Source organism: Tamandua tetradactyla, chromosome 9 (assembly GCF_023851605.1).
Source record: "Tamandua tetradactyla isolate mTamTet1 chromosome 9, mTamTet1.pri, whole genome shotgun sequence".
Taxonomy (NCBI): domain Eukaryota; kingdom Metazoa; phylum Chordata; class Mammalia; order Pilosa; family Myrmecophagidae; genus Tamandua; species Tamandua tetradactyla.
Window position 1 is genome coordinate 679,536 of NC_135335.1, and position 13,418 is coordinate 692,953.

The following is a 13,418-nucleotide window of genomic DNA, read 5'->3' on the forward strand; positions in this document are numbered from 1 at the left end:
CCCACTCCTGGTACCAAATCTGTTCTAGTTTGCTAGCTGCCGGAATGCAACACACCAGAGATGGATTGGCTTTTAATAAAAGGGGATTTATTTCATTAGTTCTTCAGAGGAAAGGCAGCTAACTCTCAACTGAGGTTCTTTCTTACATGGGAAGGCACAGGGTGATCTCTGCTGGCCTTCTCTCCAGGCCTCTGGGTTCCAACAACTTTCCCCAGGGTGATTCCTTTCTGCATCTCCAAAGGCCCGGGCTGAGCTGCAAGTGCTGAGCTGTGGTATGCTGAGCTGCTTGGGCTGTGCTGTGTTGAATCTCTCATTTAAGCACCAGCCAGTTAAATCAAACATCATTCATTGCAGCAGGCACCCCTCCTAGCCGACTACAGATGTAATCAGGAACAGATGAGGTTCACATACCATTGGCTCATGGCCACAGCAACAGAACTAGGTGCCTTCACCTGGCCAAGTTGACACCTGCCTGAACCTAACTACCACAGGGGGCCTCCTCACTTTGCACGGGGGTCTCACTCGGCTCCTCACACACCTCGGTGGGCTCAGGGGTGGGCACCTCCGACCCTGCAGGAAGTGCAGGAAGCCTGCCTTGGGGTGTGGGTAGGGGATGGGACCCTAACCCACAATTAATAGAAGAAAGGGGTGGTAAACAACTGGCGACTAATGTCAAGTAACTTTACCTTAGGGGCACCCTGTGGAAGTAAATAAATGTGCTGGGAGCGAGGGGTCATTGGCCGGAGGGCAGGTGTTCTTGCTGCGTGTTACCTGGCCTTCCTTTCATCTGCCTGAGTTGTGTCTGTGTAACTATGTGTTGATAGCTGGATATTTTGTGTTAAATGGTAGATATTTTTTGCTTTCAATCTATATACAATTAGAGTTTTCATCCCCAAAATAACTGACTATGGAATAAACAGTTCAAAAGAGTAAAAAAAGTAACAGGAGGGGGTGGAGGGCTTCCTGGAGGAGGAGGAGGAGGCCAGGAGAGTGAAGGCCAGGACTGGCTGCCATCTCCGACTGCCCTGGACAGGGTGGGGCCAGGGCCCGGGATTCCTTGGGGGGTGGGGGTCCCAGGGCTGGAAGGGCACCTGGAGGCCATTCAAGTGACCAGGGGCTGACTTGGGGCCGGTGGCAGGGAGGGTCAGCTGGCCTGGCTCTCTGTTGAGTCCATGTCCCATGCGGGAGCACTGGGGTGTGAGGAGCAGGGCTGGGGGTCTGTGAGGGGTGCTGGTGGGGCTGCCCTTAAGGCTCCAGGTTGGGGGGTATGGGGTCCTGGCACTCTTTCTCTCTGCCCCTTCCTTGGGGGTGTAGGGGCTGCCTGGGGGTGCCCGTCCCTGTGTGGGTGTGCCTGTTGCTGGCAGCTTGGGGTTGGTGCTAGGCCTGGACAGCCGGAGTGGCCCCCACGCCCCGCCTGCCTGCTGCCCCTGACCCTCGGCGGTGCACCACTTCCAGGCCCTGGAGGCTCACGGAGGGCGGGGATCCCCATGTGGGATCAGGACAGCTGGGTGGCTGGGCATGTGCAGACCCTGTGGGCTCCTGGGAAGTCACCACCCCCCCGGCCCAGGGCTGGGAGTGGTAGGCACCGCCTTGGGCCCCAGGGAGCTCGGCCCCTCTCCCCACCCTGCACTCCCAGTGGTGGGAGGGAGACAGGCCAGCCCCAGGGTCAGCTGATGTGGCCTGGGCCTTGGGGAGAGGTGGGAGCATTGCAGGCTGCCTTGGGGTCCCCTGCCCAGCTGGGGGGCTGGATCCTAGGGGGTGAGTGCTGTCAGTGCCTCCTGAGTCTGCATGAGTGTGTCTGTGTGTGAGTACACGTCTCTGCACACACGTGCAGCGTGCCTCACACGTGTGCTGTGCCTTTGCAGTGTGTGACTGTGCCCCCATGTCCCTGTGGGGCGCCTGCCCCTGCTGGCATCTCAGTGGAAGGGGTGGAACTTGGCGGTGCAGCCTCCGGGAGCCACTGGCTGTGGCTGCTGTGCGCCTTGGCTGGGTGGGGGCACCTTGGCAGGGCCAGGGTCTCTGTGGGCTGCCTGGCCACTCGGAGGCTTCCAGGGGAGAGCAGCCCAGGAGGGCTGGGCAGGTGGCCGGGCATGAGGAGGGGTACGCACAGGTGGGGCCCGGGCACAGCCCACCTGGCCCTCACGGTGGGCAGCTCAGCCCCTCCCAGCCTGGGAGCCCCCCTCACCCCCACCCCGGGCACGGGCTGCCTTGGAGCCTGGGCCACATCTGTCCCCAGGGTCCCCGCCCCAGGAGGAGGGGCTCCTGCGGGCTTGTGGTGGGCTCGAGACCAAGCCCAGCCAGTGAGTCCCCCCAGCCCGAGGCTCTGCGCGAGGGCCCTGCTCCATCTGCGTCCACTCACGGTGCCTGTCTTGGGGACAGGGCCCTCTGCATGGGCTCAGGCAGGGGCTCTGGGCAGCACAGCGGGGCAAGGGGCGCCAGGGGTCCCACCCCCCCCACTGCAGCCCCCCTTCCTCAGGCCCACTACCCCCAGGGCTCAGCCCACGGCTGTGAGGGCCTCAGGGCTGGTCAGCGGTGCCTGTGGTCCCCTCCCTCCCTCCCTCCATTTTCCTTCCGTTCTCTCCCCCTGTGCTCCTCTCTGCCCCCCCCCGCCCCCCCCACCCCTGCTCCCCTCCCCTGGGGCATGCTCACACACTCGGATTCCAGCTCCCCAGCCCTCAGCCTTGTGCAGTTTCCTGAGGGGCACCCTGCCTGCCTTGGGCCCTCCCCAGGCTGGTACCAAGTCTGGGGTCTCTGCCTGAGCTCTGCACCAGGGGTCTCAGGCCCTGTCCTCTGAGGCTGGGGTGGCAGGGCTGGGTCCAGTTCCCTGGCCTGGCTCAGTCCAGTGGTCAGAAAGTGATTAACTGACACCCACCAGTCTTCCCCATGACGCTGGGTGGATCACGGTGAGGACAAAGCCTTGAGGCAGTGCTCCCCAGCCTGAGGGCGCCACGGGCGCTGGGCATCTGACCTCACAGTGCCGGTGGTGTGGGTGTCGGGGGCAGGTGCAGCCCTGGACTGGGAGCCTGGCTCAGGCCCTCACAGCAGGTATGGGGGGCACCCCTGGGAGGGTGCGGGGTCCCCCAAAAGCGGCCTCCCGCTCGGGCTGGAGTAAATGGAAATCTGGGGACCTTGTTCAAATCCTAGGACGCTGACCAAGAATCCTGGGACGCTGCCCCTTCTTCAATCCGCAATCTCCCCTACACCCTCCAAACGGGACCCTGGCCTGCTCCCTGGGGTGGGCCCCGGAGCTGTGAACCATCCGCCAGCGCCTGGACCCGGCCCAGCGTCCCGGCGCCACCCTCCAGCCCTGGCCCCCCTCGGCGGCTCTGCGCTCCCCAGCCTTCCCCAAGCACTGATCCCCCTGAGCGGGGGGACCCGGCGCTGACCCCTGTCCCTGAGCAGGGCCGGGAGTTGGGAGCTGCTGCAGAGCGTGCTCCCCCCTGGGGCCGGGCTCCCCCCTGGGCGCCGCGGCGCTGGGCTGCGGGTCTGGGGGGGCCCGCCCCTGCGTATGCCCAGCGCTTTGTCTCCGCCTGGGCCGGGGGCGGGGCGGGGCGGGGCGGGGAACCCGGCGCCTCCCCGCGCCTCCCTTGCCCTTCGGGCGCCCTGGATCCCGCGCCAGGGAGGGTGGGCCGCGCGAGGGGCGGGGCGGGGGGCGTCGCCCCGGGGCTGCGATTGGTGGAGCGGGGGCGGCTCGGCCGGGGTTTGCGGGGCGGCGGCGCGGTGGGGCGGGGGCGGAGCGGGCGCGGATTGGCCGGGCGGTGCGGAGCGCGGGGCCATCGCGGCCGGCTGGGCAGGGGTCCGGTGCCCGCCGCCCCCGGGGCCGAGCGGAGCCCGCCACTGCCGCCGCGCGGGGCCTGGGGGGCGAGGGGAGGCGCAGACGGCATGGGGCGCGGGGCGCTAGCGGGGCGCTAGCGGGCGGGAGGGCGGGCGCCATGCGCCGCTCCAGCACGGACGAGTCCGCGTACCGGCGCAGCCCGTCGCCGGACGGCCGGGAGCGGGGCTCGGCGCGCGGGGGGCCCTTCCGGCGCTGCAGCAGCCTGTCCGGGCGCGCGGGCGGCGGCTCCTGCTTCGGGACCAAGGCGGCCCCGCGCCCCCCGCCGCCCCGGGGCCCCAAGTATGTGGTCTTCTATCTGGACCTGTCCTTCATCTTCCTCCTAGAGCTGAAGCGCTGCAGCATGGCGCGCGGCTGCCTCCAGTGCGTCAAGTACCTCATGTTCGCCTTCAACCTGCTCTTCTGGGTGAGTCTGGGGCGGCGCGGGGACCGGGCGGGACGGGGGGGTGGGGGTGGGGCCGGGCCCCTGTCCCGCGTGCCCTCCCGAGCCTTTCCGGGGCGGGGTGGGGTCTCTGCCCTATGCCGCGCCCGAGATCGGGGTTCAAGCTGGGTCGGGGCCAGCACTGCCCACCCCCCGCCCCGCGGTCCCGGGCTCGGATCCCCCGGGGCTGCGCTCCCTGCGAGCCGCGAGGCTTTGGCTGCCCCAGCCGGGCTGTCTGGGGAGGGTGCGTGCACACGTGTGTGCATGCGCGTGTGCATGTAAGGCCGGGTCCCCCAGGCTGGCGAAGGTGTCGGGACCCTGAGCAGTGGCTGGAGCTGGGGGCAGGGGGCACCTGGCTTTCCTGCTGCTTCCTCCCCCAGTGTCACTTCCCCAACTTTTGCTGGGGCAGTTTGGGTTTGTTCAGATGCCAGTGGGAATGGGCTGGGATCTGGGGGCTGAGGACACGGACCTGGGAGCTGCAGAGGCATGGACACAGCTGCTCCCCCACTCCTAGCCCCATCACTGCAGGCAGGACACCCAGGTGTCACGGCTGACCAGGTGGCAGGTAGCCTTACCTGGTGTGGGTCCTGTCTAGCCGCTGTATCCCGAGAAGGGGGCTGGAGTTGGGAGAACCTCTGGGGTTGATCCTGACTCCCTGGATCAGGGTGGGTGGGGGGCCTAGTGGGGAGGGGGCGCCCATGGCCTCACCCCACCTGACAGTCCTCAGCCCACCCTCCTTCCATGCCTGGACAAGGGGCTGGCCCTGCTGCTCTCGTGCCTGGGCGCTCCTTTGCAAATGGCGGAAGCCTGGGGCCGTCCTGTACCACCCCTCCCTTCTGGGCCCCCACTCTCCTCCCCCAGCTGTGGGTGGTCGGGGTGGGGTACTGGGAAGGGCAGCCAGCCAGGCCATCCATGGGGGTGTCACCCAAGGAGACTCCCATCCCAGAGGTCCATGCCCAGAAGGGGCACTTCGGGGTTTGCTCTCTGCCAGGTGGTCCGGGAGGGGCGAGGAGTCCAGGTCAGCTGCAGTAGGCAGGGGCCGAGGCGGGCAGGGACAGCGCAGCAGGTGCCGGGGTGGTTGGAACCGAGCAGCGGGCAGGGCTTAGTGTGGGTGCGGCTGTGGGGACAGCATGACAGCTGGACGATGCCCAGGAGCTGCCGGCGACCGGCCACAGGCTGGCAGCTTGCGCTGAGGGCACCGGGCAGTGCAGGTGGCATCACGACGGGGTCGGAGCTGTGTCTGGGCAGTGGCCCTGCGCCCAGCAGTGACCTGGACACCTGTCTGGAGGGAGGAGGGAAGGGTCCCTCAAGGGGGCCTGTCTGCTCTGAGCCCCCCCAGTTGGAGTGCATGGCCTCATAAACCTGAAAAGAACAAGTCAATAGGCCCCCAGCCCTGGCCGGTGCACAGGGTGGGGCCAGGTCCGTGGGGATTGGCTGGGGGGGCTGCCCAGCGGCCCTGGAGGGGGCGCACCCTCCTTGTCCCTGTGTTCCTGCTGGGCTCGGCCCCTCCTCTCCTGTGGGTGACGGGGCGGCAGGGCTTGGAGTGGGGCTGGGCTGCTCTCCCGACCCTGCTCTGCCCCCGCACTTGTCAGGGTGTTGGGGGCGCTGGCCTGGCCCCCACTGCCCACTCAAACTAGGAACCCGGGGACGGGGTGGGGGGGGTAGAAAGGCCCGCCTGGAGTGTGGTGGCCTCAGTTTCCCCACTGGTGCTGGCGGGTCAGGGCTGGAGTGTGTTGAGACCTTGCTTGGGGACCCACAGGTGGGGACGGACCCTGCGCTCCTGGGCCCCGGCTTGGGGTCAGGGCCTAATGCCCACATGTAGCCCCCTCTACCTCCACCTGCCTCCTGGGGCCAGAGCTGGGGGGACCTGTCCTGCTTGGGGTGTGGTGGGGACCCGTGGTGCTCTCCTGGGGATGGGCCCTGGCTGTTACTAAGTGCGGGTTTGGTTGACAAGTGGCCTTGGTGGGCGGGGAAAGGTGACCGTACTGTCCAGCACGTGCTGAGGGCTGCTGTCTGCCTGGGTGGGCCGTGGAGAGGGAGGCGGCCCCGTGTCCTCGTGGCTGATGGTCAGAGCTGGGTGCCTCGAGACCAGGGGCACATTTATGTGGGTGCACGTGGGTGGTGAGGCGCAGCCCCTCAGAGCTCAGAGCCACCTGGGCCTGAGACCCCTGCAGAGCATGCAGGGGCCACAGACGGACGGATGGACATGCCTGGCCTCCCTCCTGGGAGCCCTGTGTGGCTGTGACATGGGGGGGGTCCACCTCAGGGCACAGGTGGACGCCGGGCAGTGGGAGTGTCCCCTGGGGCAGTGGTCCCAGCCTGTGGCCTGCGTGGCCCCTGCCAGTAAAGCTCTTCCTGGGCTGGGGGCTTCCACAAGGGCTGTGGCCCGTCCCCAGGGGTGGGTAGGCCATGCGGGCGTTGCAGCTGGCCAACACTGCCTCGGGTCTTGGTTTCCCGCCATATGCACCACCCTGAAAGGAGCCATCGGGCAGATGCGCAGCCTGCAGGGTCTGGGTGGGGGCCCTGGCACCCACCACCACGCAGCTGATGTCCCTGGCAAGGGGGGGGCTCTGCCATAAGCCTGGGAGGTTCCCCGAGACCCTCTGGGCAGCCCCACCCTGTGTCCGCCTCCATGGCTGATTGCGTCGCTCTGGGCCTCTGCACAGACGGTGCTGCCCCTCGGCTGTGCTTACCCCGCACACCCCGTTCCCTGCCATGGGACGGCTGCTGGATGCCCCCGAGGCTGGGTGGGGGTTCTGGCCCTGCCTCAGCCCTCTGAACCCCAACCCCTCCACCCACCCCCTTCCGAGCTGGGGGCAGGCGGCCTGGCCACCTGTCACCCTGAGCTGGCAGCAGAACGGGGAGTGGGCTGTCACCTGGCTGGCCCCCGCCTCACCACGTGTCACCATGGGGTCCCTGCCTGCCCAGCCCGAGTCAAGCAATGTGGACGGTGCCGCAGCCCTGCTGGGCCGGGCACTCGGGGACGATGCCCCTCAAAGTCTCTGACCCCATCACAGCCACACGTGAGGTCACAGGCCGACCGGGCAGGGCCCCATGTGTCCACTGCAAGGACAGGTGGGACGTGCGGAGCGGGAGGGTGGGTCCTGAGGGGGGTGGGCTGCACTCCCGCACCCAGCTCTGAGCTCGGCAGTGTCCCTGGGAGGTGCGAGAGGCGGTGGGGCGCCAGGTACCCCTCCTGGGAGCCCATCTTGGCTGGCGGGTGCCCCGGCTGTGGTGGACGTGGGTGGGCCTGGCACCCTTCCCCGCCCGGCTCTAAGGAGCCTCCCGTGCCGAGGTGGCCGGCGGCCCATGTGCACAGGTGTGGGCCGCGTTGCCTGGCCGGGGGGCGCCGCGGGATGGGGTGCCACTGTCCCTGAGGCGGGCGTGGCTGCCTGGCCGGGTGCCCCTCTGTGTCCGCCAGCTAAGGAGATGAACTCCCACCGGGGCTGGCACAGCCTCGCCATGGTCTCACCCTGCATCCTCCTGGACTGGAGTCCGCCCCATCTGTCTAGCCTGAGGGGCACGCACACGTGCTCGCTGGCCACAGGGGCCCCACAGCCTCATGCTCCTCGGGTTGAGGGTCAAAGGGCGGCCTCTTCAGTGGGCCAAGCCACAGGTGCTGTCATCCCGAAACAGGGATGTAGGTGGTGGGGGGCGCACTGCACCCACCTGCAGTCAGCACCACGGACAGTGCCTCCAAGGACCCCTCCCCCTGCACCCCCGTGGCGGCAGGGGTTGCCAAGACCCCCAGAGCACACAACACCCAGCTCCCCAGTCAGGCCTGTCCCCCCCAGTCCCCAGGGGCCCCCCGCCTCCACCGAGCTGGGTGCAGCCCCTCCCCTGCCTGGCTTAGCGCTTAGGGTGCCCCTACCATCTCGGGAGCCTGAGCTGATGGCGGGTGGGGGGTCTCCCCACGTGTCCGTGCTGCTTCCCGGTGCCCCAGGACTGGCGGCCTCAGGGGCCATGGGGGAGCGGCCTGTCGCCTGGACCTGCGCTTGAGCTGCGCACTCACGAGGGTGTGGGGGTGCTGCTGGGGCAGGCAGGGGAACGGGGCAGGTGGGCGTCGGGGCGTGAGGCGGGTTCAGGTGGGGTGCAGGGGTGTGGGAGCAGGTGGGGTGTCCGGACCCTGGCTCCCGTGGGCCCCCCCACTGGTGGGATGGGCTTCTGCCCCCACCCACTTCCTTGGCTGGCTGGAGGGTGGGGTCTGCCCGTTGCTCCGGGAGCCTCTCCCGAGTCCTGCACTTGGTGGCCCTGGTGGCCGCTGTGTCCCTGGAGCCTCTCCAGGGCCGAGCATCCAGGAGGCAGGTTGAGTGCCCTGCAGGCCAGGGGGTCCCGAGGGCGGAGTCCGCGGTGCCTCGCCGTCTCCCTTCTAATTGGTTTTTGTGGTAACGAGCAACTATGACATCCAGCTGCCCCCCGGGCTGAGCTCTGAGCAGGAGCGCAGCGCTGGTCTGCTGGGGGGCTGGGGCGTGGGAGGGCGCGGGTGCTTCCTGAGGGCTGGCGTTCAGGTGGGGCCCTGGGAGCCCCTGCGCCCTCCAGGGCCCTCACCCTTGCCCCTGGTTGCAGCTAGGCGGCTGCGGTGTCCTCGGGGTTGGCGTCTGGCTGGCCGCCACGCAAGGCCACTTCGCCACGCTCTCGTCCTCCTTTCCACCCCTGTCGGCTGCCAACCTGCTCATCGTGGTGGGCAGCCTGGTCATGGCCATCGGCTTCGTGGGCTGTAGCGGGGCCGTCAAGGAGAACAAGTGCCTGCTGCTCACGGTGAGCGGGTGGGGCCGGGCATGGCCTCCAGAGCGGGCACCCAGGCCCTGAGGAGGGAACACGGGGGTGGAGGCGGGGCCTGGGGCAGTGCCAGCTGGTGGTGGGGGCCTCCGGTGCCCGGCGGGGAAGGACACACTTCTGCATGGGCATCCCCCTTCCCCCCGCCCCTGGGGCTCCCCCAGGCCCCTCCGGAGAGGCACAAAGCCCCTGGCCCCCCTCCCGGAGGTGCCCCCACCTGGTGCTCCCTGCAGGTGGTCCTGGGACTCTCCCTGCCAGGCCTGGACCACAGGGGCAGGAAGGGGCTGCAGGGTGCGACTCCCTCCCCTCCACACGCAGCCCCCGCAGCGGCCGGAGCTGTTCAGGGCGGGACCCCTGGGGCGCAGGGAGGCACAGCGGGGTGAGGCCACTCCTTGTGATGTGCCTGGGAGCCCGGGTCCCCCCAGCCTGCCCGCCCCGGCCTGCCCGCCCCGGCCTGGTCCACTGAGCCATCTCCCTGGCAGTTCTTCGTGCTGCTGCTGCTCGTACTCTTGCTGGAGGTCACCGTTGTCACCCTCTTCTTCGTCTACACCGACAAGGTGGGTCATCTACACAGCCAGCTGAGGCCACTCGGTCCAGGCCACACCCTCACCCCTCAGTGGCCTCGGGCCTGCCGGTGCTCAGAGCTGTCTGGGAAGGCCCAGGGTGGTCCTGGGTGGCTCTCCCGGGGCCCTCGGCAGGTGTTGGGGTCAGGTGGGGAGGGGTGAGCCGGGTTACCCTCCTGCCCTGTGCCCAACGACACCAGCACCCCCTGGGTGCTCTCCCTCTGGCAGGGACCCAGCGTCGTCCTCGGTACCCCCGTCCTGTTGGGGAGCCCACCCAGGGTCCCGTAGGACACAGCTCTGGGGGGCCACAGGTTGAGGAAGAGCCCGCAGAGGTGAGGTCGGCTCACCTGGGGCAGGTGGTGTCTGCCACTGTCTGTCCCCTGCCTGCCCCAGGAAAGCGAGTCGCTGAGTGGAGCCAGGCCCTGGTGGCCTCTGTCGGGCCTCACCTGCGCCGTCCACACTGTGGCCAAGCACACGCGTCGTGGGTTTGGCCTGTGGTGCGGTCGCACCACTGCCTTGCGGCTCCACAGGGCCAGTTAGGCCAGGCCGGGTGTCAGGCCTCCTGCCTCCCCACCACACGTCAGCGCGGGGTGCCCCCACCCCCGCCCCGACTGGGCCGCGCGCCCGCTGCCGCCCCTGCTGTCACCCTTGCCCCGGCCACGAGTCCCCAGGTTGGTCACTCATGTGCCCGACTGTCTGCAGGGCCGGCGGCTGCTCGCCCACACTCCCGCTAGAAAGCAAGTGTTTATGCCCTTCCACTCGCCTGCGCCGCCAATGATATGTTACTTTAATAATCATAAAATTACAAGAAAAAAACGTGGCTTTAAAATAAAAAAGCACAGAGGAGCGGGAGGACGGACGCTGGGGCCTGGCCGGCGGGACGGTCCACTCGTAGTGCGTTGGGCCCCCCGGGGCGCCCTGAGCCCCCACCGCCCCCCTGCAGATAGACACGTACGCGCAGCGGGACCTGAAGCGCGGCCTCCACCTCTACGGTACGCGCGGTAATGTGGGCCTCACCAACGCCTGGAGCATCATCCAGACCGACGTGAGCGGGGCGGGGGTCGCGAGACGGGGGCGGGGCCGGGGGTCGCGAGGTGCGCCTCGGCCCCTTGCCCAGAGCCCCGGCCACCCCGCGCGCCCTCTCCGCAGTTCCGCTGCTGCGGCGTCTCCAACTACACGGACTGGTTTGAGGTGTACAACGCCACGCGCGTGCCCGACTCCTGCTGCCTGGAGTTCAGCGAGAGCTGCGGCCTGCACTCGCCGGGCACCTGGTGGAAGGCGGTGAGCGCGGGGAGCCGGGCGCGGGGTGCGGGTGCAGCCCGGCGGGCTCCGGGGCGGAGGCGGTGGCGCGCGGGTCGGGAGCCCCCGGTGACGCGGCGCCCCCACAGCCGTGTTACGAGACGGTGAAGGTGTGGCTCCAGGAGAATCTACTGGCTGTGGGCGTCTTCGGGCTGTGCACGGCGCTAGTGCAGGTAAGAGCTGCGGGGGAGGCCTGCCCGCCCTCACACTCAGGACCCCGAGCTTGCCGAGCCTGCCCCGGTGCGCAAGCGCGAGCTGCGGGAGGCTCAGGAGCCCTGCTGCCGGGCCTCAGTTTCCCCAGGCTGCTGCTGGCCTTCCAGAGCAGGGCTGCCCAGCTGCCTCTGTCCTTGCAGATCCTGGGGCTGACCTTCGCCATGACCATGTACTGCCAGGTGGCTAAAGCTGACACCTACTGCGCCTAGGCCCGCAGCCCTGCCCCTCACGCTGCAGGACTCCCCAAGGGCCAGACCAGGGCACAGGCAAGGGGCAGCAGGAGGGTCCACACCCCAGCCCTAGGGCAAGCCAGAGGGGGAGGCTCCAGGCTCCATGACCTTTTTATGTCCACCCAGCCGTGCTTTTGTTTGCCCCCGCCTGGTGGGAGGCAGGGCTGACCCCCAGGTTCCTCAGGCCACTGGGGGCACATGTCCAGCCCTCCACCTTCCTGCTGCTGGCTCAGGTGCTGACGCCCCACGGCGCCCTGGACTGACATTCCACAGGGAAAATGGGCCTGGGGTGTGCCTTAAAGTGAGGCAGCAGCAGCCCCGACTAACTGCCCCGGGCTGGTACCAGGCAGGCGCCCAAGCTGTACCCAGTGGGCAGGAGAGGTGCGTCCTGCTCCAGCTCCTCCAGATGCGGAAGCCTCCCTGCCCCCACTGGTCAGCTGGACCCTGGCCCACCACCTCAGGGGCCTGTCCTTCCCGGGACCCCCATGCAGCCACCAAGGGGCTTTGGCTGCTTTGCTGCACCAAGAAAAAGGCACAGGACACCGAGCTTAAGGAGAACTGGTCTGTTACTTCTAAGGAGGGTTACCAAGACCCTTGGGGGCTCCCAGAGCTGTGTGTGCCCACCATCTTGTGAAACCCCACTCCATGACCTCCCCATTCCCCCCACCTCCCGCCTGTGCCCACCTGGTGCCTACTCACCCCCCATGCCCAACCCCAGACCCCCATGTCCAGCCTCCAGGGAGGCCCACACGGTTGTCCTCGTCCTCCTCCCCTCGGGGTGACCCCAGCTCAGTGCTCTGCCCTGCCATCTTTCTGTTCTCGTTTGTTCCCGAGACTTTCAGCCCTTTAAGTATTAAGCTGTATGGATTTTGCAAATAAAATGGGTTCGGAGGATGCTTAGAGCGTATCACATCACCTCCAAAGGGGTAGGAGCACCCCGAGAACAGGCCCTGTGGGACACCCGAAGGGGTGGGAGGGGGAGGCATCCCCCTTGGCCCACCCCACCCTGTGCACAAGCATCCCTGACCCACAGTGACCTGGCCAGTCCTAGCCCGGAGATGCGAGTGGACCCCTGTGCCCATTGGCCTCCTCTGGGCCCCGGGCCCTAGGCCCTCACCTGCCCTGTCGCCTGGGCAGCCCCTTCCCCATACACACACTGACGGTGACCCCAGCCCCCTGCTAACCAAGTACCAGTTTGTGTCCCTTGCCTGTCCCAAGTCGACTCCGTCATGCTTTCTCTCCAACTTTGGGCAAAAAGTTGTCATGCCACAGGAGGGTGGACAGGAGCCCTGCCCGGTGGGGACTGCCCCCATCTCCCAGCATGGGGTGCTGCACCGTGACAGCTGCCCTGAGAGCTGAATCTCACATTGTCACCTGACATCGGCCCTGACCCAGCCTTTTCCACCTGGGACCCCCTTTCTCATCCTCTCTGTGCGCCTCCATGCCTCCACACCGCTGAGCCTGCCCTCACGCCCCCTCCCAGCTTCCACCCCCTTGCAGGCTTCACTGCACCCCAAATACCAAACCAAGGGTACGAGCAGCTCTCCCCACACTCGGGTCTCACCCAGCCAGAGCCCCCCAACACCCATAACCTGGCAAACTGCAAAGCCCAGTTATGCTGCTGCCTGCGCACCCCCAGCACCGCTGTGCCCCCAAGCCCGCAGCCGCTCATCACCACCTTCTATCACGCAGGCTGCAGCAGGGCCCCAAGTCCACCCTGGTCCCCCACCCTGGGCATGGCCGGTGCCGCCCCGAGGATGGCCATTTGCTGTGCCACGCTGGCAGTGTGGAGCTGGGCGCAGCCCAGGCATGTCCCCTGCCAGCAGGGTCTCCTGCTGGGGTGACCTCAACCTGCTGCGAGGTCCTTGCATGAAGCTGCCGGGCCGCCCGGGTGCAGCTCCGGGGACACAGCAGTGCCCGGACGGCGGCTCGAATTGGACTTTCTGGCCTCAAACCCGTGAGCCAGTGAACTCGCCCTGAGCCGGGCCCTGCTTGTGCCAGGGTCGGAGGAGCTGGGGGGACGGCAAGGACCCCCGAGGGGGGTCCCTAGAGCCATGGCCTCCCCAGCTCCTGCCCACAGCCAG

General features: G+C 67.9%; 1 protein-coding gene across 1 annotated transcript; it reads left to right on the top strand.

Annotated features, from left to right (window-relative positions):
* The first annotated feature begins 3,932 nt into the window (after nt 1-3,932).
* Nucleotides 3,933-12,373, top strand: TSPAN4 (tetraspanin 4). The gene is made up of 7 exons (XM_077115312.1): nt 3,933-4,238; nt 8,820-9,011; nt 9,512-9,586; nt 10,536-10,637; nt 10,742-10,873; nt 10,981-11,064; nt 11,245-12,373. Exons 1-7 carry the CDS (start codon nt 3,933-3,935, stop codon nt 11,311-11,313), a joined length of 960 nt encoding a protein of 319 aa, XP_076971427.1. The 3' UTR covers nt 11,314-12,373.
* The last annotated feature ends 1,045 nt before the right edge of the window (nt 12,374-13,418 follow it).